This window comes from Urocitellus parryii, chromosome 7 (genome assembly GCF_045843805.1).
Source record: "Urocitellus parryii isolate mUroPar1 chromosome 7, mUroPar1.hap1, whole genome shotgun sequence".
In the NCBI taxonomy this organism is placed as follows: domain Eukaryota; kingdom Metazoa; phylum Chordata; class Mammalia; order Rodentia; family Sciuridae; genus Urocitellus; species Urocitellus parryii.
Window position 1 is genome coordinate 48,587,268 of NC_135537.1, and position 27,202 is coordinate 48,614,469.

The 27,202-nt window shown below is 36.1% G+C and overlaps 1 protein-coding gene across 1 annotated transcript in view; it reads right to left on the reverse strand.

Annotated features, from left to right (window-relative positions):
- The window catches only part of Ralyl (RALY RNA binding protein like), a 330,570-nt gene that overhangs the window by 82,610 nt on the left and 220,758 nt on the right, over window positions 1-27,202 (reverse strand). The window contains exon 3 of the mRNA XM_077801181.1: window positions 7,835-7,867. Coding sequence (XP_077657307.1) covers window positions 7,835-7,867 — 33 coding nt within the window. The remainder of the gene's footprint in view (window positions 1-7,834; window positions 7,868-27,202) is intronic.

Below are 27,202 nucleotides of genomic sequence, written 5' to 3' on the forward strand. Positions count from 1 at the left end.
GTTTACCTGCAAATGCCATGATTTTATTCTCTTTTATTGCTGAGTAAAATTCCATTGTATGTATGTATGTGTGTGTGTGTATATATATATATATATATATATATATACATGCCATATATTTTTTTTATCCTTTCATCTACTGAAGGACATCATTTTTTAGAGAGAGAGAGAGAGAGAGAGAGAGAGAGAGAGAGAGAGAGAGAGAGAAAATTTTTTTTAATATTTATTTTTTAGTTTTCGGCGGACACAACATCTTTGTTTGTATGTGGTGCTGAGGATCGAACCTGGGCCGCACGAATGCCGGGCGAGCACGCTACCGCTTGAGCCACATCCCCAGCCCCTACATTGTTTTATTCATATAGATATTCAATAAATATCTCTTTCATCAATCAGACTATGTGATTACTTTTTCCAATCTAGCCTGATAGTTTAAAAACTTCATGACTATAGTTGGGGGTGTAGCTCAGTGAAATAACACTTTCCTAGCATGGATAATGCCCTGATTCCATCCCCAGTACTTAAACAAACAAAAACCCTCATCATCTATGAAAAAAGTGCTGGTAGCAATATGGAAACAATAGTATTTGAGTAAGTTAATACACCTCTTCAAATTTTGGTGGATTTAAATTTGATTCCTAAGTCCACTTAAGATTAGCTCCTCTTATGAGTGAGAACTTATGCATGTCAAATATGTTTCTTTATTTATTATGTATGGCCATATAATGTCTATAAAACAAATTGTTTAAGAAATGTGTGATATAAAGTGTTCATAAGCCTTCCACAGACTTTAAAGGGATTGTAAGACTTGTCCTTTTAGACCCATTTAGCGGTGAGGAATTGAGTTTGTTCTACAAACAAGAGTTTAGAGGATACAAACTTTAGCCAATATTATTTAATTTTGCAATTTTAATAACACTTTATTTTAAATAGACTCATAGCCTATAGAACATCATATGTGTTTGGGGGTAGAATGGATTTAATGACTGAGTAGGTTCTCTCTCTGTCTCTGTCTCTTTCTGTCTCTGCCTCTCTCTTTTCATCTCCCTCTCTCTAATAACATAATGACATTATGATCAAAGATCTCATCCAAATTTTGGGGAGGAAGAGGTTGCCTATGATATATAACAATGCCAATGTTCAATGTAAAACTGATATGAATTGTGACATTTGGGTTAATGTGACACTTTATTATATGAACAAATTAGATAGTGGTGGAAGTGCTGATAACACTCTTTTGAAATATCATCAGCTATAAAGTACTGCACCACTGCTTTCTTTATAAAAAGAGCTTAAATAAATCTATTTAATGATCCTATGCATTTTCTTCCCTCCATGTAACACTATTTTCCTGCCTGCTATAATCTGCAATTATTTCCTTTTCCCTGAGGAGAACATTTCACTGAAGAAAGAAAAGCCATTTCAGTCACAATCAGACGCTCTGTTCCTGAGACATATTTTATTTGTAAGGACTGAGGATGACTCTTTTTGATGACTAGACTATTTTATTATTGAAGAGTAATGATTTCGTGCTTCTTAAAATGTGTCCCGGAGCCCATGCATTCAAGACATCACCGTCAAAATATGCACATACATGATTGATTACCCAATTTATTGGTGATATTGTATATGCCATCATGGTGCAGTTTAAATGATTTTGACAAGTACAGAAGAGTGTCATTGACAGGTGCAGAAATAAATGATGGGTTTAAGCCTTCAAATGTTTTTACAGCATTTCACTGAGTGGCAGGTTGATAAATTAAAATTACAGTTGTAGCATCGGGCCTGAAAACACAACTGCTTTAGATTACAAAAATAGCATTGTGGAAACTTTGTATACTCTCCAGAGAAGTAGCCTGAAGGGCCCTGGGGGGAAAAAAAAAAAAAAAAAAAAAACGAAACAAGTGCCGTTGCTGAAGAAATCATTAATTTTGTGGTGGCACTGTCTGAGTCTAAAACAATGACAACAACAAGAAAAAATAGATTTTTAGAAGAGGAAAATTGGCTTTATTTCCTTATTCCTTTTTTCCCCTGGAGATGTATAGAAAATTGAAACCACACCATCAAAAGACAGGCATTGGATGGGCTATTAATGATTCCAGGATGTCTGATGCTCATATTTAAAGCTAAGGGACTATTTCTCATCAACCTTTTCATGGTTTCTACACTGTTCCTGGACTTTACCTTTGTCATCTGTTGCCATGATCCCCCCCAGCCCAATTGAGAATCCTCCAAGAAATCACCCAATCAAACTTACTAATTCTGATATTCTTAAAGAAAAGGATTTCACCTGACATTTTCTTCCATTCTTATTTGATTCTCTTCAATCTTGTTTTTTTCAAGTCACGCTTCAACTATAGTGTAGCTTTCTAAGTGGCTATACTATGACCTCATTTTGGATGCTATCCCACTTCAGTTAAAAACAAAATAAAAGGGGCAAGTAGATATGAACCAATGACTCTATGTCACCCATAAGATGGCAGCTAAGTCAGTGTATTAGTATAATTTCTGAACTCATACCCTACCTTAACTTGCCTAGCTTACCTCTCGTGTCTCTTAATGAACTTCTCAAAATTGCTAGATGGGAATCTTTGATTTTCTTGGTGTGATATCTTCTCTCTACTACCTACTGCATTCTCCCAGGAATGCCAGTCTTAATACCTCTCAAATGAATTCTTGCATCTCTTAGGATAAACACAAGTCCTACTTAAATTTTTTCCTGACCATCTCATCAATTTCTTTAACTTCTCAATTCCTGAATTAAGACAACTCCTTAATTCCTGCGAATAATTTGACAGTATTCAAATTATTCAAAATTTGCTTTTACTTTTTAATGTTCTGCTATCCAACCATTCATAGATCAGCATTGCTTTTCTTTTCCCATGATTCTATTATTAAAGTTTTTAATATCATACTCCTGATAATCATTGCATAGAATATTAGCTGCAATTGCTATTCATTTTCTGTTTACTCATTTTAAACAGACACTGTCCTGAGCACTTTGAGCATTGTTTTATTCATAACAACCAGGAATTAGATGCCCCTTTATGTGAGAAAATAGACCATCAGATGAATTTAACTGCCCATGCCACCTATATAAAAAATGTTAGAAGATCAATTCAAATCAAGGAAATCAAATCACAGAGTTTGGACTCTTAAAGCAGGTGGCTAATAGTATAATATATGGTATATGTTATTAAATGTAAGATTTCTTATGGGTAAAAAAACATGGGTAAAAATAAAATATGAATCTTTAACCTAATTAGAATGCTAAGGTTAGCAGGGTGCAGTGGCACATGACTGTAATCCCAGTAGCTCAGGAGGCTGAGACAGGAGGATCGCAAGTTCAAAACCAGCTTCAGCAAAAAGAGAGGCGCTGAACAACTCAATGAGATCCTGTCTAAATAAAATACAAAAAGTATGGCTGGGGATGTGGCTCAGTTCAGTCCCGACTGCCCCTCCCACCAAAGAAGAAGAATGACAAGGTTAATAAAGTTTTCATAATAGCAAGAGTATATTGGCAATACAAGTTCAAGACTGGGAACAAAGGGGGGAAACATCATTCAAAGAAAATTATTTAATAAAACACACTTGTTAGCAATTAAATGATTAATTTGGAGCTTTGCCACCCTGATAGTGCTTACTCCCTGTTTAGACTTAGCAGAATAGATTTCATCCATCTCAAGAACATTTGAGATCCAGGCCTAACTGGTATGTGATCAGCTCACTCACAGAGCCAGTGTCATAAAAGAGATTATTGTATTAATTCTAGTATTTTTATCTTTGATGTACTCTTACAGATCTCCTAAGCAAACCTGGGAAATAATATATTCTGAGATATATCAATATGATTTTTAGTTAGTTCTTAATTATTTAAATTATTCTGATACAGTTAAAAAAAGTCTGAAAAAATTTTACCCTTGTGCTAGTCACTCTCATAATAAATTTACTCTTGAAAAACTCATTAACTGGAAGACTGGTATAATTCAGATTTCAATGCCAAACTACAATGAATTCTACATTGAAAGTCTTCTTTTTTAAAAAAAGTTATCTTTTTAACCTGCTGAAGAGGTGAGAAGAGATAATTCATGCAGGAATTTTCCTTTGGTTCCTTCAGTGTATTTAACAAGTGGCTCAGTGTTTGGGAAGTGTCAACAGTCACAGTGCTTGTACTTGAAGAGAACTCCTGCATTGTCTTGTCAAGTCCTTCTACAATGTGAATCAAATAGCAGACTTCAAATGAACAGGATCTTCCTCTTTCTCACATCTGTATTTCTCATTACAAAGCTGTAAAAAGCTTTTTAAAGGCAAGACTGGTTTTAAATTAAGATTTATATCTTAGAATCTTAATTGAGATGATCACTCTGTTCTTACTTAGTTTTCTATATGCAAAGTTGATGCCTGTTTTCTTCTAGCTTATTTCCAAAATCAGAATCTGATGCTTCCTAAAAGGAAGTCTTTGTAAGCATAAGTTTTATTAATTGCTCTAAATTGCTATCAGGATAATTAGAATATTAGCCATTTAGTACTTGTTTAGCCCCCAAGCTTAAACACCACACTAAAATAAATGTTGCTCAACTTATTTTGTTAATCTTAAGTGAGTGACTTGGGCAAGAAGTTTAATATTTAAGTTTATTTTATTTATGATATCAACATACTTAATATGATATATTTATAATGAATTTATAAAACATTTAAAATATAAAAGAACAAATTTATATATAATATTTTAAAAAGATTTTCATTAATATTTAACCAATATTTATTAAATATTTAATACTTAAATTATATTTAAAGTTTTTTAAAATTTATAATATAATCCCAGCCTTAGGTCTTGGACACATCAAAATGAGATTTTATGCACCTTAGCCCAAGCAGTTTGGAGATGTCCTTGACACTATCTGAGTTCTTTGCATCTGTCCTGGTCTCCGATGGGTGAATTCAAAGGCAGTCCTAGATCAGTGCTATCAACTCTACCACATGTATTTCAAAGCAGAAAGGGACTGTGAGAAGTTACCATTCAGAGTTATTAAGAGATTCCAGAGAGCTAAGTGTACATGAGGACTTGTGCATGGGAAGCATGTATGTATGCTCACTTTCACTGCATCATTGTCCTGGGAACAAAGTCAGACTTTGGGATGAGCCTTCCTGCCTCATTCTAGGCACATTATGGGAAAACTACATTACATGAGGCAAGGAGAGACTATAGTTTCTTTTTTCCTAATGATATTATTTTATTAATAATTTCTTCATGCATATGAAGGAAAACTTTTCTTATTTCAATGTATAGTCTTTGTTCTAATATCTGAAAATATATAGTTCTAAGATCTGACATTTCACCTACTTCTTTTTACAAGTCCCTTGATCTTGTTCAGTAAGCAAATATTTTCTTTGATATTTTTTCCTACTGGTATATTCAGATTTATTTTATATTGTGAAATTTAAAATTTTTATTCCAAAATTAGTGTTGCACATTTATCAGAAAAAAAATTGGTTCCTTTAAGAATAAATACACATTTAAAAGTATCAGTATGTCTATACAAAAAATTTAAGTGATAATTATTAGTGTTTATTATTAAAACCTGAAACAATATCTGTAATAATCTTGTTCATAGCTTATTCTATCATAATTTCTATTTTTCCCTCTATTGTAAATACTTTTTTTGGTGTTCACATGTAACTCAAAGCCCTATCTATAAGAATAAAGCTTTATCATCCACACTATTTCAGAGATCTCTGATTTTTTAATAGAATTATACATATATGTTTTAGAACTGTAATAATAGCTAACATTTATGAGCAATACCTATGTGTCAAGTACAGTGCTAAATGTTTCATCAAAATTATCTTATTTAATCTCCATTTTACAAATAAGGATCTTAAGCTTGGGGGTTTGAGTAATTGCCTAAATTAACACAGTTAGCTTGTAAGTGTCAGATTATGAGGGTAAAAGCCACTTTTCAGAAATACATATTAACAAACATTTTAGACACGTGGCAGGTGATGGGCTGAAGTATGCAATATTTGGCAGTGATTTGTTCATTAATATAATGCATACACTTTTATTGATTATAGGATTAAAATTAATGCAAGGTATACAGGGGACAAACTCAATATCACATACTGATACCATAAACTGTAGACCATGCACTTATTCCCTTTCACATGTGACTATAAATTTAAAGTCATAAATCTGAATTGTAGTTCTTACAATAGACTTCCTGGTGCCTGGTGGGTTTATATATGTCTATTATGTTCATTTTCACCACATTTTCTCGTTGAACAGGCAGGAGAGAGATTCATGCATACTTTCTGACAAATAAAGTTTTCAGAATAATTTTTTGGGAGGATCAGCAAATTTGGTTATAAGTTAGAATATTTGGTCAGCAGAACCATTTGAGTTGCATGCTTTACCCCAGTTTACTTTTAAGATGCAGAAAAAGAGCATCAATATTTAATTAGTGTCATTCCAGTATTCTAACTTTAAGTATTTGTCAAGTTATACATCATGGTTGTTTTATAAAGTTGTTTTGTAAAGTTTTTCTCAGGACTCTAATGCTGAGTGTTCATCTCCTGATAAGTTGTAAACAAAGATTACTTAGGGTCTGCCCTTGTTCAATAGAGGCATGTAATAAAAAATGGATTCCATCTCAGAGTAGTCATGAGAATAGGAGAGGTGGCAGAGAAGCTGTACTAAGTGAGGCATGAAGAGAAGTTATTTCAGCCCTCTTGACTCAATGGAGACACATATGCATTCAAAATAAAAGATTTCTTCAGGTTTAGAGATTTTTAACAATAGGAGCTGATGATCGATGTAGCAGAGTAGTATGCTCTAACGATTTTTTGGATCAAACCAACTTGACCTTTCATTTTTCATGAAATCCTGCAGGAAAATGCACATACACCATTTTTCCCCTTCCACCTTTCCTAACAATTATTTTGATTTCCATGATTCGAATGACTTTCTGAAATGCTTTTATGAGGAGTAGGAGGGAATTGGGGACCATTTTGTTCAACGTGTGATAGAAATACTCCAGGACTGTGAGAAAAGTAATAAAAGAAAATTGATCTGATCATTAAAACATCTAGCCCTATCTCATCTTTCTGGTCACTAAGCCAAAAGTATAGTAGCTGCCTATATGTAACTTTTTTTCCCCTATCAAATATAGCATGATTTTATTTTTGTTAGAGATCATGTCTTTCAACGCTTTTTGCTAATTGCCCCCAAACAGCACATTTACATCCTTGTCAACAAAATGTTGACATAGGACATGCACTGTGACTCAGAACAATGGCCATCAGAAGAGGCAAGCCCTTGTCTTACCCAAATCTGCCTCAGGGTTCTTCAGCTTCTTGTTCAGAGAAGCAAAGAGTGTGAGTCAATTGGAGAAATAAAGTTAAATGAGAGAAAAGGAGAAAAGATATAGGTTTTGAAGAAAGCTTTGGAGGAGAGTGATGAAACACTAAGTAGCATAGACTAAAAAGAAATAGTATACAAATGGGTAAACAGACTGGGAAGAGTGCAGCTGTGGTTCAGGGGAATTTTAAAAAACCAATCTGTGCATCTTTCCATAATGAGAATATGGAAATTCACTTATTTGTTTAGTTTTTACAAAAGATGTAGCATTTCACATGCATCCAGTAGCTGAATTTCTGAGGTCACAAAACAGCCTGAGGAGCGTTTTAGTTAAGTCTGTATAAAACAAACAGAGCAATGTGGCATGCAATGACATGTTATGGTTTTGAATATGGGGCTAAATGACTACAAATATCATCTCAGAAGACCTTGTGAATTTGAATTAAATAATTAATATTTAAAATATTTAGACATACTCACCCAACAGACAGGAAAGGCTCCTTTGATTCAAGCCTATGAAAAAATATATGAAAGATTTATTTTAATATAACAATTTGCTGTACACTCAAAATTGCTTTTACATGAATCTGACTCACTGGATGGAAATACATGGTTTAGCAGTAGAAAATGCTGTAAATAATATATTAAAACTTAATCTGAACTAATTCAAATTCTGGCTGGATAATACATAGGCGAAGTAAAATGAGAGAGTTTTGGAATGGGTAACATTTAAATAGTAGATTAAAATGCAAATAGTGTTAGTCTAATTCCAGTGCGTACTCTCTGTATCTTATTTTCTTTATTCGTGATAATTTGTGGAACTTTCAATATAACTATTTGAAGTTGTAATAGCGAAAAAATGTATAATGTTTTCGGCTACACATTGGCTGAATAATTGATTTTGAGGGTAAATACTCTATGATGAAGAAGGAAGCAGCATGTCATATGTGATCATTTAGTGACAGTAGTTTCCTTGGGGTGGGGGATGTGGTAGTGTTGGGTCATAGATTAGGGTTCTTCTTCCTAAGAACTGGGTATTCTCGCTACCTCATCACATATCAAAAGTGAAGTCTAATCCTGAAGGTTCTGGACAGTTGTGACATCTTGAGAAAGCTACTTAAAAAAAAAAAACACTACAGATTATTTTTCCTCATCATAAAATGGACTAGAATTGCTTCCACCTAATAACTGGTATTTTTTAAAAAGAGAAATAAGTCTCGAGAAGATCCCTTTGTACATATTTTCAAATTAATAATTATGGAGACCACTTAGTTGGCATATATTGGTCATGTTATTTTCATTGTGGATTTCTTAATGTACAATTATGGTTAAATGTAGACAAATACTGAAGACATTGTAAATACATGCTGGTTTCAGGTTTTAAAATATTTAAAAATATAAGAATGGTTATAAGGAAATGGCAAGAAATTTAGTTCTGTAGCATTACTGCATATCAACTGACTATTTTACATAGTAAAATGGACAATTAAAGTGACTGTCTTAGAATTAGTTTAAATCACTATTTTGTTTTTACTTCATTCTGTATATGGAAAAATATAGCTTATTAGAATTATGCCTTGGTGCACGATGGGAAGAGGTGGCATGAGTTTCTTCCGCATGCCATCTTGCTTTGGGTGAACAATCATAGCAGCAGGGGAACTTTTATAGGGAGCCAGTACCCTGGCAATCCCCCTGCAGAGCTGCAGGTGGGGGAGAAGATAAAAACAACAATTGGTGCAAATAGTTTAGAGGCGTATATTTATGTAACGTTTTCCTTTTGTAGACTCCAATGTTATTGACATCCCTACCTTCATGTAAATGAATTCCCATAATGTGTTATTTTTCTTATTTGTAATATAGATAAGCCAACAGCAGTGGAGAGAAAAAGTTGAAGATAAGTAATGAAAATATTTGGCTGCACTTGCTTTACAAAACATGGCAAGTGCCAAGTGATCAAAGAAAATGACATGACAGAAATTAAAGGGATTCTATATAAGGACTAGAAGGCTGTTTATTTATTTGAACTATCACGATAATATCACTTCTCCCTCATTTTTGGTCTTATAACCCTTGAACAGAAGATAACATGTGAACACTAGTGGAATTCCTTTTCTCTGGACTTGTCAATCATTTCACCCCATCATTTTTTCAGATTTAGGGTATGTGCGTTATTTGCTTGTGTGAAATGGTACCGTTGAGCCACCCACACCATATATTTAAGAACTATATTATATAAATTCGTTTTGGGTATCATAAACAACTGGAATAAAAGTGAGGCCTATTACATTTTGTCTTTGCTCTGAAATTGTCCAAATGTTGTGTTCAGAGAGTATTTGAAATAGTAATTATTGATGAATTTTTCTTTTTTTCTGAAGGACTCAGACATGTTGCTGTGGATGGGAACATAGAGGGACACATGTCCCACTGATCCCAGTGATTCCTATGGCTAGTTTAGCTAGCTAATTAGCAGCTCCTTCTCTACTGTTTCACTTACCACTTTGATTGTCTCCTTCCAAATGTTTAATAGCATCAGAAGAGAACTCAGTTTTCAAAATAATGTTGGATTGAAAGTTTGATTGATTCTGTAAATCAGGGATTTGCAAACTTTGACCAACTGATCAAATCTTACACACCATCTTCTTTTACACAAATCACAAATTAAGAATGGTTTTTACATTTTTTAAAGAGGTTGGAAAATACTGATATTTTGTGACATGTGAGAGTTATATGAGATTCAAATCTTAGTATCCCCAGTAAAGCTCATTGGACTCATTGTAATGCAGCCATTCTATTTCATATAAATATTGTTTAAGGATTCTTTTGTGCTACAGAAGTAAGTTGAGGAGTTCGTTGTGACCAAGACTTTATGTTTACAATCCTAAAATATTTCCTATATGTCTTTTATAGAAAAAGTGTACTAACGCATGTCATATAATTATCTTATTGGAAGGAAATGGAAATAACTTCTCAAATTGAGGCAATTTTTATTTTTAATGCCTATCAAGATTTCTCCCAGATTTAGCAATTCAGAATAATTTGAATTTCTTTCTACACCAACATTTCAGCCTCTGAACCTATTGACAGCTAAAATGCTACTGTAATGACACCACCTTTCTTGACAATTTCCACAACCACAGGAAAATGCCCACACATTTTCGTGCTTCATAAATGTGCCTACACCTTTTTTTTTGCCACATTGTTCTTTTACTTACTCAATGCTTTACTGTAGAGAAATCACCTATTTATTTTGCAGACACATCTAGTTTAACTTTGCATTGGTGCCTTGAATGTTCTATTTTCATACCAGAATACTGATTTCCTTTTCTTCCCTTTGCACAATCTAGTTATCTTCCAAGTTTCTCCTTTTAACTCCCTTTAACAGCTTCATCTTTAGGGACAATTCCATCTGAGCTTCTAATACTTCCCTCCATCATTATGATATATTTTCCGGACAATAGTTTTGGATTGAGAAGTGAACTTAGAGTCTGAGTAAGACTGGTAAAAATATATATTTTTGAATTCATTTATTTGTTATAATCAGTTATACATGACAGCAGAATGCTCTTTGATTCACTGTACACAAATGGAGCACAAGTTTTTGACTTCTCTGGTTGTACCCAAAGTAGGGTCACACTATTGGTGCAATCATACATGTACTTAGGGTAACAATGTCTGTCTCATTCCACCATCTTTCCTATCCCCAGACTGGTAAAACTATTAAACCTGTATCTCTGCTTAGATAAGAGACTCCCAATAGTTTTGTGTTAAGCCTGCAATAGGTCCAGTCTGGAGATGCGCCATAAACTGAGCAGAAATAAGGGATAATTGCTCATCAGTCATTCTAAGCCACAAAATATAAGTCCTAGGTACCAAGACTCCCAAGCATGTTCCATGCTCACCTGCAGAGCAGGAAACTTTGGAAGGGAACCACTATCCAGCAACTACCACATGTCTCATCTTTAACATGAAGATACTGCAGAGCAAGTGACAACTGACTCAGGTTGGGTGATGCTCTGCTTTGTAACTGGTTGCTTAGTCATGATTCATTGCATTGAGTCAAGTTCCTTAGCTTTGATATGTTTCAGAGAACCTGACCACTCTCATCTTCCTCAAGTATGTAGCAAACATCCTAACCAACTCAAGGGATTACTGTGAAGAATAAGGAGTTATGTACTTAGAGTATCTAACACAGTTCCTGGAACAGAATAAACCCCCATGGTCATTTGCCAAAGACAAATTCTTAATTTTAAATGCAGAAACTGTCTGAATGTATGAAAAGCTCATTTCAGTAATTTTTGTCTCTTAAACTGAAAAACAAAGCAGAGGAAGAAAATGAGGAGATACATCTCTTTGGAGAACATTGTTCATCAATTTAGTTTTAGAAACAGGTGATTATATTGCTATATGCCTAGAGAGAACTTTCCTAAGGTTGTTTTACAAGGTAATTGTTTTGTGAAGAAAGGGATTGATTTTATCTTTCTTAAGATTTACTTTTCACAGTGAATTTAATAATACTTCATTTAGGACCCACTAGAATTTAGGAGCAGAATAAGATAAACAAACCGTAGCCTTCAGAAAAAGTAAGAAAGAGGAGAGACATAAAATAGAGCAAGAATGAAGATCAATACGTGGTCCTAAAAGAATTATAACATTTCACACTTAACAAAAAATAAGCTGTGTTTACTAAAGGCCAGGTATTATTCAAAATGCTTTTGAAGTACTAATTTATTTAAAGATTGTTATACCCTCTGAAGTAGTTCCCATTTACAGATGAAGAAACTGAGACCAAAAGATGATAAGTACTTTGCCCAAAGTCACAAAGACAATGGCTGAGTTAGGATTTGAATTCAGGCCTTCTGGCTCCAAAGATCATGCCTCATGCCTCCCATCCTGGGCTATATCTCAGATTCCTTTTGTGTGTGTGTATATTTTTGTTCACATGTGCCTTATGGCACTGTCATACTTTCTGTATTAATACTTTTGTGCTCCACTGGGACATCTCATCTGGTTTTAAATGTCATCTACATGGTACCAAAAGCAATTACAGATTCAATGCAATTATTATTAAAATTCCAATGTCATTCTTCATGGAAATAGAAAAAGCAGTCATGAAATGCATTTGGAAAAATAAGAAACCCTGAGTAGCCAAAAAAAAAATTATTAGAAAATTGAAGCAGGAAGCATCACAATACCAGACCTTAATTATACTGAAGAGATATAGTGCCAAAAACAGCATGAAGCTAGGCTCAGTGGTACACACCTATAATCTCAGCAACCTTAGGGGTTTGAGACAGGAGTATCTTGAGTTCAAAGCCAGCCTCAGCAATGGTTATAAGCAATTCAGTGAGACCTTGTTTCTAAATAAAATACAAAATAGGGATGGGGATGTGGCTCAGTGGTTGAGTGCTCCTGAGTTCAGTATGGAGTATCCCCCTACTTCGCCCCCCAAAGAACCCAGCATGGTATTGGCAGCAAAAAGAGGCAAGAAGACCAGTGGAACAGAATAGAAAACACAGAGACAAACCCGCATATAAACAGTTATCTGGTACTAGACAGAGGTGCCATAAACATACAACAGAGGAAAGAAAGCCTCTTCAACAAATGGTGCTGGGAAAACTGAAAATCCATATGTAGTAGAAAGGAATTGAACCCCTATCTCTCACTCTACACAAAATTCAAATCAAAGTGGATTAAGAATGTAGGTATTAGTCCAGAAACCCTACACATACTAGAAGAAAATGGAGGCCCGTCAGTCCAACATATTGGCTTAGGAACTAACTTCCTTAATAAGACTTCTAAAGCACAAGAAGTAAAATAAATAATCAATAAATGGGATGGGATCAAACTAAAATGCTTTTTCACAGCAAAGGAAACAATCAAGGGTGCAAAGGCAGAGCCTACAGAATGGGAGAAAATCTTTATCACATGTACCTCAGAGCATTAATCTCCAGGCTATATAAGAACCAGAAAGACTTAACACCAAAAAGCAAATAACCAAATCATTAAGTGGGTGAAGGAACTGAACAGACATTTCACAGAAGAAAAAATGCAATTGGTCAACAAATATATGAAAAAATGTTCAATATCTCTAGCTAGCAATTAGAGAAATGCAAATTAAAACTACATCAAGATGCCATCTCACTACAGTCAGAATGGCAATTATCAAGAATACAAGTAACAATAAATGTTGGCAATGATGTAGGGGAAAAGGTACATTCATGCATTGCTGGTGGGACTGCAAATTGGTGCAACCACTCTGGAAAGCTGTATGGAGATTCCTCAGAAAACTTGGAATGGAAACGCCATTTGACCCAGTTATTCCATTCCTCAGTATATATCAAATTATTTAAAATAAGAATACTATATGAATGTTTATAGCAGCTCAATTCACAATAGCTAACCTATGGAACTGACCTAGATGCCCTTCAACAGATGAATGGATAAAGAAGATGTGGTATATATACACAATGGAGTATTACTCAGCCATAAAGCAGAATGACTTTATGAAGTTTGCCATAAATGGATGGACCTGGAAACTATCATGCTAAGTGAAATAAGCCAATCCCCAAAAGCCAAAGGTTGAATGTTTTCTATGATATGGGGAAACTAACCGACAATAAAGGGAGAAGGGAAGAATAGAAGTTCAGTAAATTAGACAATGGGGAATGGAGGGAGGGAGTGGGATAGGAAAATAAAAGACAGTGAAATGATCCTGACAATTTTCCTATGTGCATATATGAAAACATCACAGTGAATCCAACCATCATGTACATCCACAAGAATGGGGCTGGGATCCTAACTAGATAAGATATATTCCATGCTTATACAATTATATAAAAATGGATTCTATTGTCATGTATGACTAAAAAGAATCAATCAACAAATTTTTAAAATGTCATCTACATGCTCTGTAGAATTCAAAACTTAAGTTTCTTGCATTGTTTTATTTATGACATGAAGTGACAGCTGCCCATCAAACATCTGTAATGCATAAGTGCCTCTAAATTAACATGTCTCAAACCAAATTCATGGTCTTCCCTCTTCCTTCTGTTCTTCCTTGTTTTACTACAACTCAGAATGTTGGTCATTCAAATGACCAAATTACAAAGGTTACAGTCCTTTCTAGCAATGCTCCTCTTCGGTTTGTTTTTTCTGTTGGTAAAACGCTTATTCCCTCTATACCTCTCAGTTCTTTATATCACAGTTCAAATAATCAACAACATTTATATGAGGTGTTAAAAAAACATCATTTCCTTTTTCAACATTTTTTTGGAATAGCCATATCTACTAATAGAAATATCATTCTATAATACGAGTGTGGTTATGTAATGTCAATTACAAATTTCTGACTACTTCTAGGAGGTCTTCTCTTATAAGGCACAATGGATTGATTGGGAGTGCCTCATAATTATTCTCACAGCACCTTGTGACACTTAATCACAGTGTATTAAGATTGCCTATGTAATTTCCATGCTCCTCGCTAAGACTGCATACTCCTCAAGGCATGGACCACTGTACTTATTGCAAATTATAGAGTAAAATCGTGCCTTCTTCAGTGAAGAATCTCATTGAATTTTGTTGCATGGACTTTCTCCTTTGCCACTACTTCCATTCATTGTAGACAGGGTGAAGTTAAATCCCTGAAAATACCTAGAAGTCCATTCACAATCTGATTCCAGCATAACTTCCCAGTCTTTGGCTACTTCATTCTACTGGTTTCCTGCTTCTGCCAGGCTGAGCAGAAAGCTCACTGGATGGCATTTTGCTTTCTCACACCCCTGTGCTTTGGTGTACACTATATTTTTACAGAAATGATGTCAGAGGTTTTTGAAAGGCTAGCACTTTGTCATGAATCCAAAACACCTTATGAGATTGTTTCCCTTTTACCGTTTACTGATATCGAATCTATTTGTTTTAGCAATGGTAGCCCGGGCCCTAACCCACATGAATGATGTGCCAAATGGCTTAAGGATACAGGTTCAAAAATCAGATTGCCCGATTTTAATCCAACTCTGATTGTATAGCTTTGGAGAGAAGTAAAGCTCAATGATCTCATATGCAAAACCAAAGTAATAGTAAACCTAACTCATAGGACTATTAGAAGAAGTAAATAATAAGCAAATGCACACATTAGACAACTAACTAAATAAATAAGTGGATAGAATAAATATTAGCATCACTAGTCTTATTATGTAAAAAAAAAATCCCTGAGTTCTCAAATCTTTGTTTTTGAATTCACAGCCAGTGAACAGAAATAGAGTCTAAGTTGCAGAATAGACTGGTGTAAGAGTTATATATTAGTGAACCATGTTGAGACATATTGGAAATTCTATTCAGCATAGCAAGTTGGGCCTAAAACAGAGATGTATGGATTGGAAACAGATTCGGGAGTCATTGACACAGCATTGCTATGTGAGATCACAGGAGAGAATGAGGGCACCCTGAGACAGTATAAAAGAAGAGTTGAGGAAAGACTATTTTGGGTCAACATCTGGTCCTTAGGTGTGAAGATGCAAGATCAAGAGGGGCAGGAGACCTGTTTGGTCAGTTGTATTAGCCAGTAACTAGTAGAGCCCAGCACACTACATATGTCTCCCAAATGCTGGCTGAGCAATCCTGTGCCTTGATCTGTGTCACCAGCTTTTGACCTGTTCTATAGGATGGGTGTGAATATAGAAGAGAAAATTTCTCTCTGGATGTAGCTCATGTGTGCTTAAGTTAAGCCATAAAGAGCAGGAATACAGGAGGCCTAACATTCTCAGACAGAGCAAAATTGATTTATGAACCAAAGCTAGTGTCAAAATCTAGTGATGTTTGATGAGTTAATCTTTCAGTAGGGAACAGGGAACATGTTTTTCTAGTAAATACCTTTTTTCCTAGAAAATAACTGATTTTCATATGTATTTCAAGAAGTATGTTAAAGGCAGACATGACTGTAAATATTTTATGTAGCAGTGAAAATCATGACTAACTCCTGTGTGTCCTTCTTATATGAACTCTGAGAGACTAATAATTATTATAGAAACCAGAGCTTACGCTGTACCAGGGACTGTGAAAAGTCCACTAACATACACAATTTTGACCATAGGACAAAAAAACCCCTGAAGTTCAGAAAGACTAAGTAATTTGCTCAAAGTCCCACAGCAAAGTGATGGAGTGAGTCTGAATTCAATCAGAGACCTGACTGCAAAGTCTATACTCTTAGAAACTGCTGTATACTATAAGAAAGGGAAAAGAACTCACTATGTGTTCCACTGGTTGGACCTATAGTCTATCTGGCCCCACTAGGGAATGGTGGCCCAGGTCATCGTGAGTTACTCCTTAGCTGATTACCTATTACTTATGGAATAATTTGACATGCTATTCCATAATTAACATAATGTAGTTCTTGAGGATTATAGGACTCTTATTTTGCTACTTAAAATTTAGTCTACATCTCATCTCTAACCAGTAATCTAACATATTCACATGACAATTTTGTCATTCCAAAGTCTGATTTAGATAGGAGTTTCTTCAAGGTAAGTGATTAAATGTGAGCAAAAGATGATGACTGATCAAAAATAAACACTGGTAAAGTGATTCTTAGATGTTTTCCTCATGGAATCCTTTGCATACTAAACTATTGCACAATTCTATCAGTATTCTTTAAAAATAATTTATTGCCCCCAATTTTTGAATGACAGACTTTGTGTTCATGAGTAATTGTAGATGCACTTATTGAGATCTGCTGAAAGTCCAAATCTGTCTGGTGGTATTTATTCTCTTAGTTATTCTCCCTTCCTCTGAAAAGAAACAGAAGAACCCCAGGTGTCTGCAGGCTGTCCAGGACAGGATGCCTGGGAGATACACCCTTGAGGCTGTTGCTGTGGGCAGCAAGCAGTTTCTTCCTTTTTCCCCTCCCTCCTTTCCTCCCTTCCTCCCTTCCTTCCTTCCTTCCTTCCTTCCATCCTTCCTTCCTTCCATCCTTCCTTCCTTCCTTCCTTTTCTTTCTCCCTTTCTCTCCCTTCCTTCCTTCTTTCTCTCTTTCTTCCTTCCTCCCTTCCTTTCCTTTTCCTTCTTCCTTTCTTTTTGTATTGGGGATTGAACCCAGGGGACTTAACCACTAAAACACATCCCCAGTCCTTTATTGTATATAATTGAGAGACAAGGTCTCAGCTAGTTGCTTAGGTCCTCACTAAATCTCTGAGGCTGACTTTGAACTCAATATCCTCCTGCCTCAGCTTTCTGAGCTGCTGGGATAGCAAGAGACTTCTTAGAAAAAAGAAATTTCCTTGATGAATGTCTTGGAGATAAACATGGGTCAACACAGTTGCCAACTTCCTCAACTTCATCTGCTCAAGAAGCTTGCCAGTGGCATCTCTGATTGACTAAACATCCAAGACATGGCTGTACACTCAGGGGCACTCCAGCAGACACTTGTGCCAACTGCATCCTCTTCCACCATGGCTGTTTATGAAGGTGATGGACTCAGAAGGACCAGCCTTTGGAGATGTCCTGTCAGCAACATCAATATATTTGTGGCAAAGCAGTGCTCTCAGTGAGACCATGATATAGAATAGTCTGAGGTGGCCGAGAGTGGGAACAACACTTTCTGAAGAGCTTGTATACTCTAAAGTTGAGAGTCAAATGCGTTGTTTTGATTTGCATGTTAACTCTGACTAATTGATGGTAGCTACTGAGGACAAGGTGTTGACAAGAATTCTAAAATCTCCTCAGTCCTCAGGGTGTGGGAGGGCTGTAATTAACCTACATCTGCTACAGCAACAGGAAGAGAAAGGAAAAGAATGGTGTCTAACATGTATTCCCAAGCTTTTGGCTAATAGAAGGCACAGGAATTTGCTCAAGGCGACGAAAGCAAAGAAGAGGTATTAAGTCCACAGTAGAACTTCAATTTCTAGACCGTATGTTAATGTGTGCCAATAATAATGTATATTTAATTCCTCAGATGTGATAGTGGGTATTTTGAATTTGGAAGATTACTTTAATAATTTTAGTCCTTAGGATCTTCCTGTGAAGTTGGTATCATCATCAATTCCACTTTAGGAATAAAACAATGAAGGCAGAAAGGATTAATTCAATTTCCTATGATCTGAAAGCTAGAACGGCATTGAATAGAGTTGCTCAAGCAGTCCAAGTAAGACCTTGAGTTTTAATTTCGTTCTTCATTTTACTATCTCCTGTATTTATTTGTTGGCCATTAGAAGAGCACCAAGTGCTCCTACATTGCTGAGGAAAACCAAGGTCCTTCACTTCTGTGGTGGGATTTTCTTAGAATGGATTCAATTTCTTTGGAATAAAAAGCAGCTTTATCCTCTATTTCCTGTGATACTATTTTCAAGGGCTTTCATGCCCAATTGAAATCTCTGCTTAGGGCTATAATCAGGCCCCTTGGTAAGTTTCATTTGCAGTCACCACCATCTGCACCACTAACTCCAGGGACAGATTAATGGATGGCTATGGTATCAACCAAGAATCTCAGTGCAGCTTTGACACTCACAGTCATGACTTTTGCCTCAGTGGAAATTGGGGCTGCAGGGCTCATCTCCCTTGGACAGGCTGTAATGTTCTTTCATTTCATTTCTACTGGGGAGGGATGGGACAGCAGCAAGAAGAATGGAGGCGGAGGATAAAGAAGAACCTTCTGGCAAGAAAGATCATTAGCCAATGGCAGATTCTCCTGGGAGACCTGAAATTCTTTTCTCTGAAGCTCTGGGGGCCTCAATGAGGCAATGGCAGTAGATATTTGATCACGGCAGAATATGGGGTCTCAGTCCTTCTCCTGTGTGATTCTAGAATTAACTTCACTGTCTCCCACATTGGAAGGGAATACACACAACTCTTCAGATATTTCTTATTATATTCAGAAAAATGACTTTCTGCAAAGAAATACTTCCAAACTCAATTATTTTCATGCAGGAAGATTTGCTCATCTCAGTTTCAAACTTATGGTGTGAAAGGAAGTAAATTTAAGAAAAACTAGCAAGTGGCTGCTTGGCTGTCTCTTTCCACTGTCTTTTTAAGTTGCTTGCTAATGGCTGTTAAATCCCATGGAGAAACTGTGCATCTGTCAAGAGTGCAGTCTGAGGAAGCAGGTAATCAGTCACAGAGTTATCCGGTTGCAGATCTCAATCCTCAGCCCTGCTCTTTGCAGAATTCTGATGCCATTTATCTTTTTTTTCCCCCTCTACTTTAAAATGAAGATATCAGAGTCAATATGATCTTGTGCAGTCATCTGATTACCAGTCATAATAAGTTGTGCAGAGTGTGAATGGTGCTAAATGACATAATATATGTATTCCCAGACTGCAGGAGTTTGGGAGAGCAGCTGACTTTTGTCCTCCTTTCGCCTCTTCCTCCTCCAATTTCATTTACTTTATTCACCTGAACCTCACACTCACACCCCTGCAGGTCCCAGGTTCAAACTCACTCTCTCCCATTCCGTCTCTCAGTAAAGCATTTGAAACTCATTCAGACCAGGTTGTGGCGAATGTCTGATACAGGATTGGGGAAACAGTAACTCATTTTTGCATGTATTTTGCTAAACTGTGTTTCTGCCCTCTTCCCATTGACATACTTGTCTGATGGGTTGATCTGTCTGGGTAACCTAAATCCTGCACTGATCCACCCTTCCATTTCCAGTTCTCCAGACATTAAATCCTGATAATTTAAGAATTTAATGATCTTAACTAGCACATGCTGATAAAATTATGTGATACCAGTCATTTACCAGCATTACTTAATATCACCTACCCTTGGATTATGCTGGAAACTCCTTGTAATTGGTAAAGGTGCAGTTTGGCTTCACATTAGAGTCCTTCTCCCCTGAAGCCGTAGCTATCTTGTAGGCACTGGGGTCTAAATCCCATCCTCTTTTGGGCTGCTCCCTAAGTTAATCATAAAGAATGGAGCCATGATAGATACAAGGTCTTGTTGTTCTCTTTAGCTCTAATAGTCTCCATATTGCTGAGTCCAAAGGAGAATGATAAGCTAAAATAAACTTTAAGGAGGATTTAATTCACTTATTCACTTGATTCTCATTGAACGTATTTTCCTCACTGGATTTGTCAAACTACCTGACTAGTTGCTTCTTCCCAGTCACATTTTCTGGGACCTGACTTCAAATATTAGAGTGTTTCAAAGTTCAATTTTTAGAATTCTCTTTTCTATCTCTACTTACTCCCTTGCTAGTCTCACCCATTCGTATGGCTTTGACCACCATCTGTATACCAAGGGTTTATTAATACGCATATCCAATCTAGACCTCTCCTTTGAACTCCAGATTGGAGATTCAACTGCAAACTTGCTGTTTTCAATAAGATGCCTAATAGGTGCCTTAACTTTAGCATGACTCAAAACTATACATGTGTCTGTCACCCTCCACAGCCTACTCCAATTTCTTCTGAGATTCCTCCTCATCTCATTTACTTGCAACTGCATATATCTGGTTTCTCAGTCCAAAAACCTGGGAGACATCTCTGGTAAATAATCTGGCCATCATCAGTTCCTTGGCTCCGCCCATCAAAAGATGGATGGAATCTTTGTCCTTGTTACTTCCCTCCTTAAAAAAAGATGTGGCAGAAGTAATATCTGGAGCTTCCCTTTAAGATTTTAAGAGAACAGGCAGCTTCTCTTTCCTTCTTGAAGTTAGTCACTGTGTAAAAACTCTGACAACTTTGAGATCATCGTGATGTGACAAACCCTTAGCTAGCCACAGGAAATGACCATATAGAAGAAGACCCTCAACTACCACAGCTGCTCTAGCCAGTCCTGGTGGAGCTGAGCTTTGGAGTAAAAAATGCAGATACCAAATTGGAAGTCACTAGAGCAGACTATTCATCTGAACTCACTTCTGGCTGCTGAATATAACAGTAAATTTTGCTACACACTAGTAGATAATGAAGACAACTAGACTCCATTCTTTTTCTGACAGACCACATCCAATAGGTCAATTTTTTTGGTTGGCTCTACCTTCAAAATATGCCAGTAACATAAACAATTTTTTTTTAAATCTCAGCTGCTACAACTTTTATGACCATCCCCTCCTGTCTGTTTTCCCATGTTCCACATTTGCTTCTCCTCCACAAGTGCTTCTCAACATAAAGCTAACATAACCTTTCACAATTTAAGTTCTGTCACAGTACTCTTCTGCTTAAAACATTACAAAGGCTCTCTATTTCACTCAGAGGAAAAGCCACACTGCTGTAAGAGCCTATGCAACTTCACATCCTTGCATGATCCTGTTTTATCTCCACCAATATCCCCTCACCTTTGCTGTGTCTGCTCCAGAAACATCGGCCTTCTTGCTTTTGAAAACTCATGGATATGTTTCTGCTTTAGCACCCTTTGCTAGCTAGGAACTCTTCTACCTGGAACGCTTTTCCCCAGGACCAACTTCCCTGTTTCTCACTTCCTTCAAGCCTGCTTAACTGTTACCTTCTCAGCCATCTCCACAGACTGCCCTATTCAGAATCATAATACTTATCTGCCCCACTCCCAATCCTTCTTTCTGAGATTTTTTCCCTCTATAACATCTACTACCTCCTAACCTATAATTAATTTTTTTTTATTTTCAGTTACCTCACACTTGGAAGGTGAGGTCATGGATTTTTGCCCATTTTGTTAAGTGGTGCTTAATAACTAATTAATGAAAAAAGAGTATATTAGCAAAATTGTGTTTTCTTCTCCTCTATCAGATTCACTGAGAGGCTCTAGTATGCACTGAATTTAATCATCCCCTGAGTGAGCATGTTAGTAGAAGCTAAGAGATGAGTCATCCTTCCAGGCCCGTGGTTGTATAATCCTCTCAAAATTGATGGATCAGAAATTCTTCTGCAAGTCTCCAGTGATCCTAAATAGACCCCCAGGGTTTCTCTGTGTGAAGAACTTATATTGTTCTGTTATCTTTCTCTTCACCATTTTGGTCTGTCACTAAAATGTGTCTGTATTTTGACTCCTAAGTTAGAATGGCTGCTATGCCAAAATCCCTCATGGGGGACTTGAAGATTTCTAATTGGATTGCCTTAGCTGCCATACCCTCTTTTTTTCAGGCAACTGAGGCTTTGCTCTGTCAAAGGGACCATTCACTGATCCCTTGCTGGAAACTCTTACCAGCTAGTCTGAATACAATAGCTGCTACCCACTTTGTGCCTCACCCACTCCCAAGCCTGGTCTTTCTCATTTACCTGTCTTTAGCATTATATTTAAAAAGAAATATATTTGCTTTCTCAATGAAAATGGATACCTGATATTATTGATTTCTTTCATAGTACCTTTATTTTTAATGTTAAGTATTTCAACTTCTTTTGTACTCAGTTTAGCTCATATTTTAAACTACTAGACATATATGAGACTTGCTATACTGAATTGGGCTAATAAAGAATAAAAAAGAATAAGACAATCTTGAGCAAATCAAATATTTGAAGTTACTATTTTATTTAATTCTTCAAGAATCAACGCATTATCATTATAGTGCCTTTGTAGATGGTTTCAGGAAGAATAAGACAGTACTTTTAACAGTTGCTAAATAATCTAATTCAAAATACTGTCTCACATGTATATCTGTATTTCGTGGGTCTTTCTCGATTTTCTTTTTAAATTCAGGTATTATTGATGTATAATTCTTAAAAAGCATTTTCCAGATACATTTACTGCACTCAGGCTCATTACCATGCCGTCCTGTACAGAGAGGTCTTCTCTGTTAAGAGGAGCACATCACCTGTCTCCTTTTTCTGCCACATCCCACTCTCTGCATCCTAAGGCTGCACCTTGGGCATTATTCTGTTACTATCTGTAGCTCACGTACACTATGCCCTTTCAAAGCAGCAGCAAGGCAGCTAAGTTACGGCTTTAAGTACAATAAGGGACAGTTATTGTCAGGTAGGAGCTACTGTCTTATTACTAGCTCACTAATCTGTAGTTGGAAGAGCTGCCATTACCAGGCATTTCTGATTTCTTACTTTATTGCACCACTTAAGGGCTCATCAATTTTGACTTTTCAGCTTTTGAAGATGAGATGACTTCATCTGCTCCTCCACCCTCCTGCACCCTGCTCCTTGTATTTCCATCTGCAGACAGAGCTCCTCATTCTCTCCTGGCATTAACTGACTGACAGGCCACTTCCGGCCATTAGATCTGGCAGTAACTGTCTCCAATAAGGGGCTGCTGGACTGCACTGAACTGTGAGACTAATGTTAATGAAGTCGCCCTTTTAGAAAATTAACTTTTCTAATAACCATGGTGACTAGAGGAGTCCAGTTCTTAAGATGAAGGGATGATTCTGTTTTAACTGGCTTTTCCCAAAATCCAGCACATAATATTCCTCATGGTTGTCTGTATGACTATTTTTGTATGACTTGTATCATTTACCATGGAAAAAAATCTTGTTTTTAAATTTCTCTTTTTGTGTTATAAAATTCTCCTTAAGGAAAAATTTGCATTAGACATTAACATTATAAGAGGAACAGCATCCATATGCCACCAATTGAAAGATAATCACAACTAATATTTTGCTTTATTTTTTCTATGCCTATGCTTTATTTGTTAAATAGTTTTAGTCATGATATTTATATATTTGTACTTCTTGTTTCTTTAATCAAATGCCAAATCCTTTTCCATGTCATGAATAGTTGGTGAACATTACTAAGAGATGCATATACCCATTTTTTGCTGCATGTTTTGGTTGAATCAGATTTCTTACTATTATAAATAAAACTGCAAAGACCATCTTGGGAATAATTTCATATTTTTTTTACATTTTTAAGATATTTAGGATTATCTCCTTAGATATACTTCAATAGGTAGAGTTACTCAGCCAAAAGAGAAATATTTTAAAACAATGAACAGAGTTTAAAGAAAAAAAGAGTAAACTCAATAATGAGGCAGGTACCTGACTTTTAGTCTCCATATTAGAACGAAATAATGGAATCCTAGGATATTAGAAGTGGGAAGAGACTAAGAAATGGTGTAATCCAACTTCTTCAATTTGGTAACAATTTTAGGAGAATTCACTACCTATATAAAATTAATTTGGGTTGGTTAAAAAAATCATCCACAGTAAGGGTGAGACAAGATGATAGAGGAAAAGGGATGTTTGGTTTCTCAAGAATCTGCCACATCTATCTATATTGTCAATATTCATTTCTTTTTATTTCTTTTAATTTTGTATGGATTTAAACCTTTCTTTACATCACAACAATTTTCTTATTATGTATGTTGGGTGTTAGAAGAACAAATGTGTTATAGGAGAGGCCCCAGCCTGCCCTGCTGGCAGATGTTTTAAGGAATAATCAGGGAGGAGGGGCAAAGAGTTCCACTTGCTGGGGAAGGGCCTATAAGAAGGACCTTTTCCATCAGTCTTACACAAGCCAGTCCTCAAACAGTATCCTCACTTGTACCTCCTTAAAAAAATAAAGCAAAAGACTTAAAAACTTAAACTTATAAGAGGAAAAAATATAGACTAGTTTAAGAAGAAGCGGGGAAGCTGGGTCTCTATCCTAGCTCTGAGATGTCTCAGCTGGTGGGTCTTTCTCTCTGAATCTCAATTTTCTCCTATGCAGTTAAGGACAATTTCAAACTAAAAATAAGACACTTAATTGTCTTCCTCTTGAAAACAAGGCAAGAGTTTTCTCTCCTTTCCTTTTCCTTTGGATATTTACTTTAAAAACGAAAAAAACAAAAAACCTGTTAATTTTAAGTACTTTCTCCTCTTCTTGAAATGTAGATATTGATCCTTTTGAAGACTAGAATGGCATCTTGTCAGCTCTTTGACTCAGAAATGTCTTTCTCCAGGATCTGCAAGCCATCCCTTTGAAATGTAAACATCAAGGGAGGTAGTACCCCTATTGTGCCTCTCTCCAGTGTATGTGTGTGTGTGTGTGTGTGTGTGTGTGTGTGTGTGTGTGTGTGTGTGAGAGAGAGAGAGAGAGAGAGAGAGAGAGAGAGACTAAGAGGATACATCGTTCCAAATTGCAAAACTACCTCCTTTCTTAAGGATATTAGAAGCTTGTTTTTCCTTTGGGTCATATCAATTAACTAACATCAATGGTGACTTAAATTAGAATAAATTATCTGTGAAAAATGGTGTTGTAAAGTCCTTTTACTTGGGGACTAATTATTGTTTATGTTGAAAACCTGTGTGTGGTACCTTGTATCTATCTGGCTATATAATCCCTTAGTGGGTAGCCTGAAATATGCATTGCATGTTGGTTTAATGCCTATTCAGTAAAACAAATGGTTTCCTTCTCTCTCACCTTTTTTGTAGAGGATTTATGCATAGAAAAATATTTTGATTTAATTTTCCAAACAGTACCAAGAGAAGGCAATGCTCTAGTACTAAATATTTTTTTTTAGTTTTTAATTTGGTTTATTTAAAGATAAGTCTATATAAGTCTTTCATGCTCCCTTCCATGTAGTCATGTGGAATGGGAACCATATGCTGGATCTTGAATAAATGGGGAGATTAAGAAGGTGGATTTCATATGAGCTTGTGGTGAGCAAAAGAGGGCTGAGTTAATATTCAGAAATAAAACTCAACTAACTTATGAATGTATCTTAGGATGGGAGCTCAAGGCCCTAAATCACATAGCAAGGGCTGTCCTAAAACAAGAAAAAGGTCACTGTATCTGGTGATTTTTAATGTAACTTTATTTTTTGTTGAAAAGCATCAGTTTAAAAAGAAAGAAAGAAAGAAAGAAATCTACACTGATAATGTAAACATTCCAACTTAAACAAGGGAAGGCACTGCTCTTTGGAAGATAAAACCCACAATGTATCTTCCTCCAGTCAGGGAGGAAAGTGAGATGCCTACATTTCTACTTTCCTACTAAGCTTCGGTGGGAACTTCGGTGTCGTTTTCTGTGCTGTGACCTCAATAAACTATGTAGAAGACAAACAGCAAGATGCAAGGAATCTCTGGCACAAAAGGCCATAGCATGAGTCCTGCTAATGAGGAGACCTTCTGTTCAAAAGAAAACCCTGTTTTCAGGTATGAAGGAAAACAACTAGCTCAAGACAAGCTGCAGTTTCTAAAGTGCAGGAAAATTAACAGCAGGGTGAAATCCAGTTGTCTTTCTTTGTGTCTGCCAAAAGACAAGAAAGATGAAATAAAATTGTAATGGTTCAATCTTGTACTAGATTTATCATTCCTTTTCCATTTCTTCCTATCCCAAAGGAGAGGTATCAAGTATTAGGTTAAACGGGTCTCTGTGTAAAAGGTAGCAGATCCCCAAATCCTCAAGCATGATCCTTTTTTCTTTTTCTTTTTCCCTTTCTGGTCCTTAAGGCTGGGTAGACAAGCCAACCAAGTGTCAGCCAGTGTCTCCTTCCAGTGTGCAGCTATGTGGGCACCTTGAACCCAAGCCTATTCTGTAGATCAAACTGTCTGGAACACAACTCCTAAAATTTTACCAGTTGTCAAATTTGTTGAGGAAGTCACAGGATGATAAATTACCTTGTGAGAGGTAGAAAGAAATCCTTTGTGGCTTGCTTTATCTTGCTTTGTGGAAGTTCATCCTTAACTTCTATTGCAAGATTTCATGAGAAAAATACCATCTGCCTTAATAATTTTTTTGGTGTGTGTATGTATTGTGTCAATGTTGCTTAGGGTAGTACCTGCTATTCTGTTTAGATGATTTTATATAAAAGTCTACATAATAAGTTTCTGTCAGAGGACAGAAAAAATCCTTATATATTTGAGTACTTTCTTTCACTAAGTATTTTCATTTACTACACAGTTACATAAATTATTATGCTTCCTTTTCAGACTTGACTGCTAGAAATCTCATAGCTAAGTTGCTCACATTTATCACTTTGTCACTGTATAAGTTTCCTTGGTATAATTTAACTTTTGCC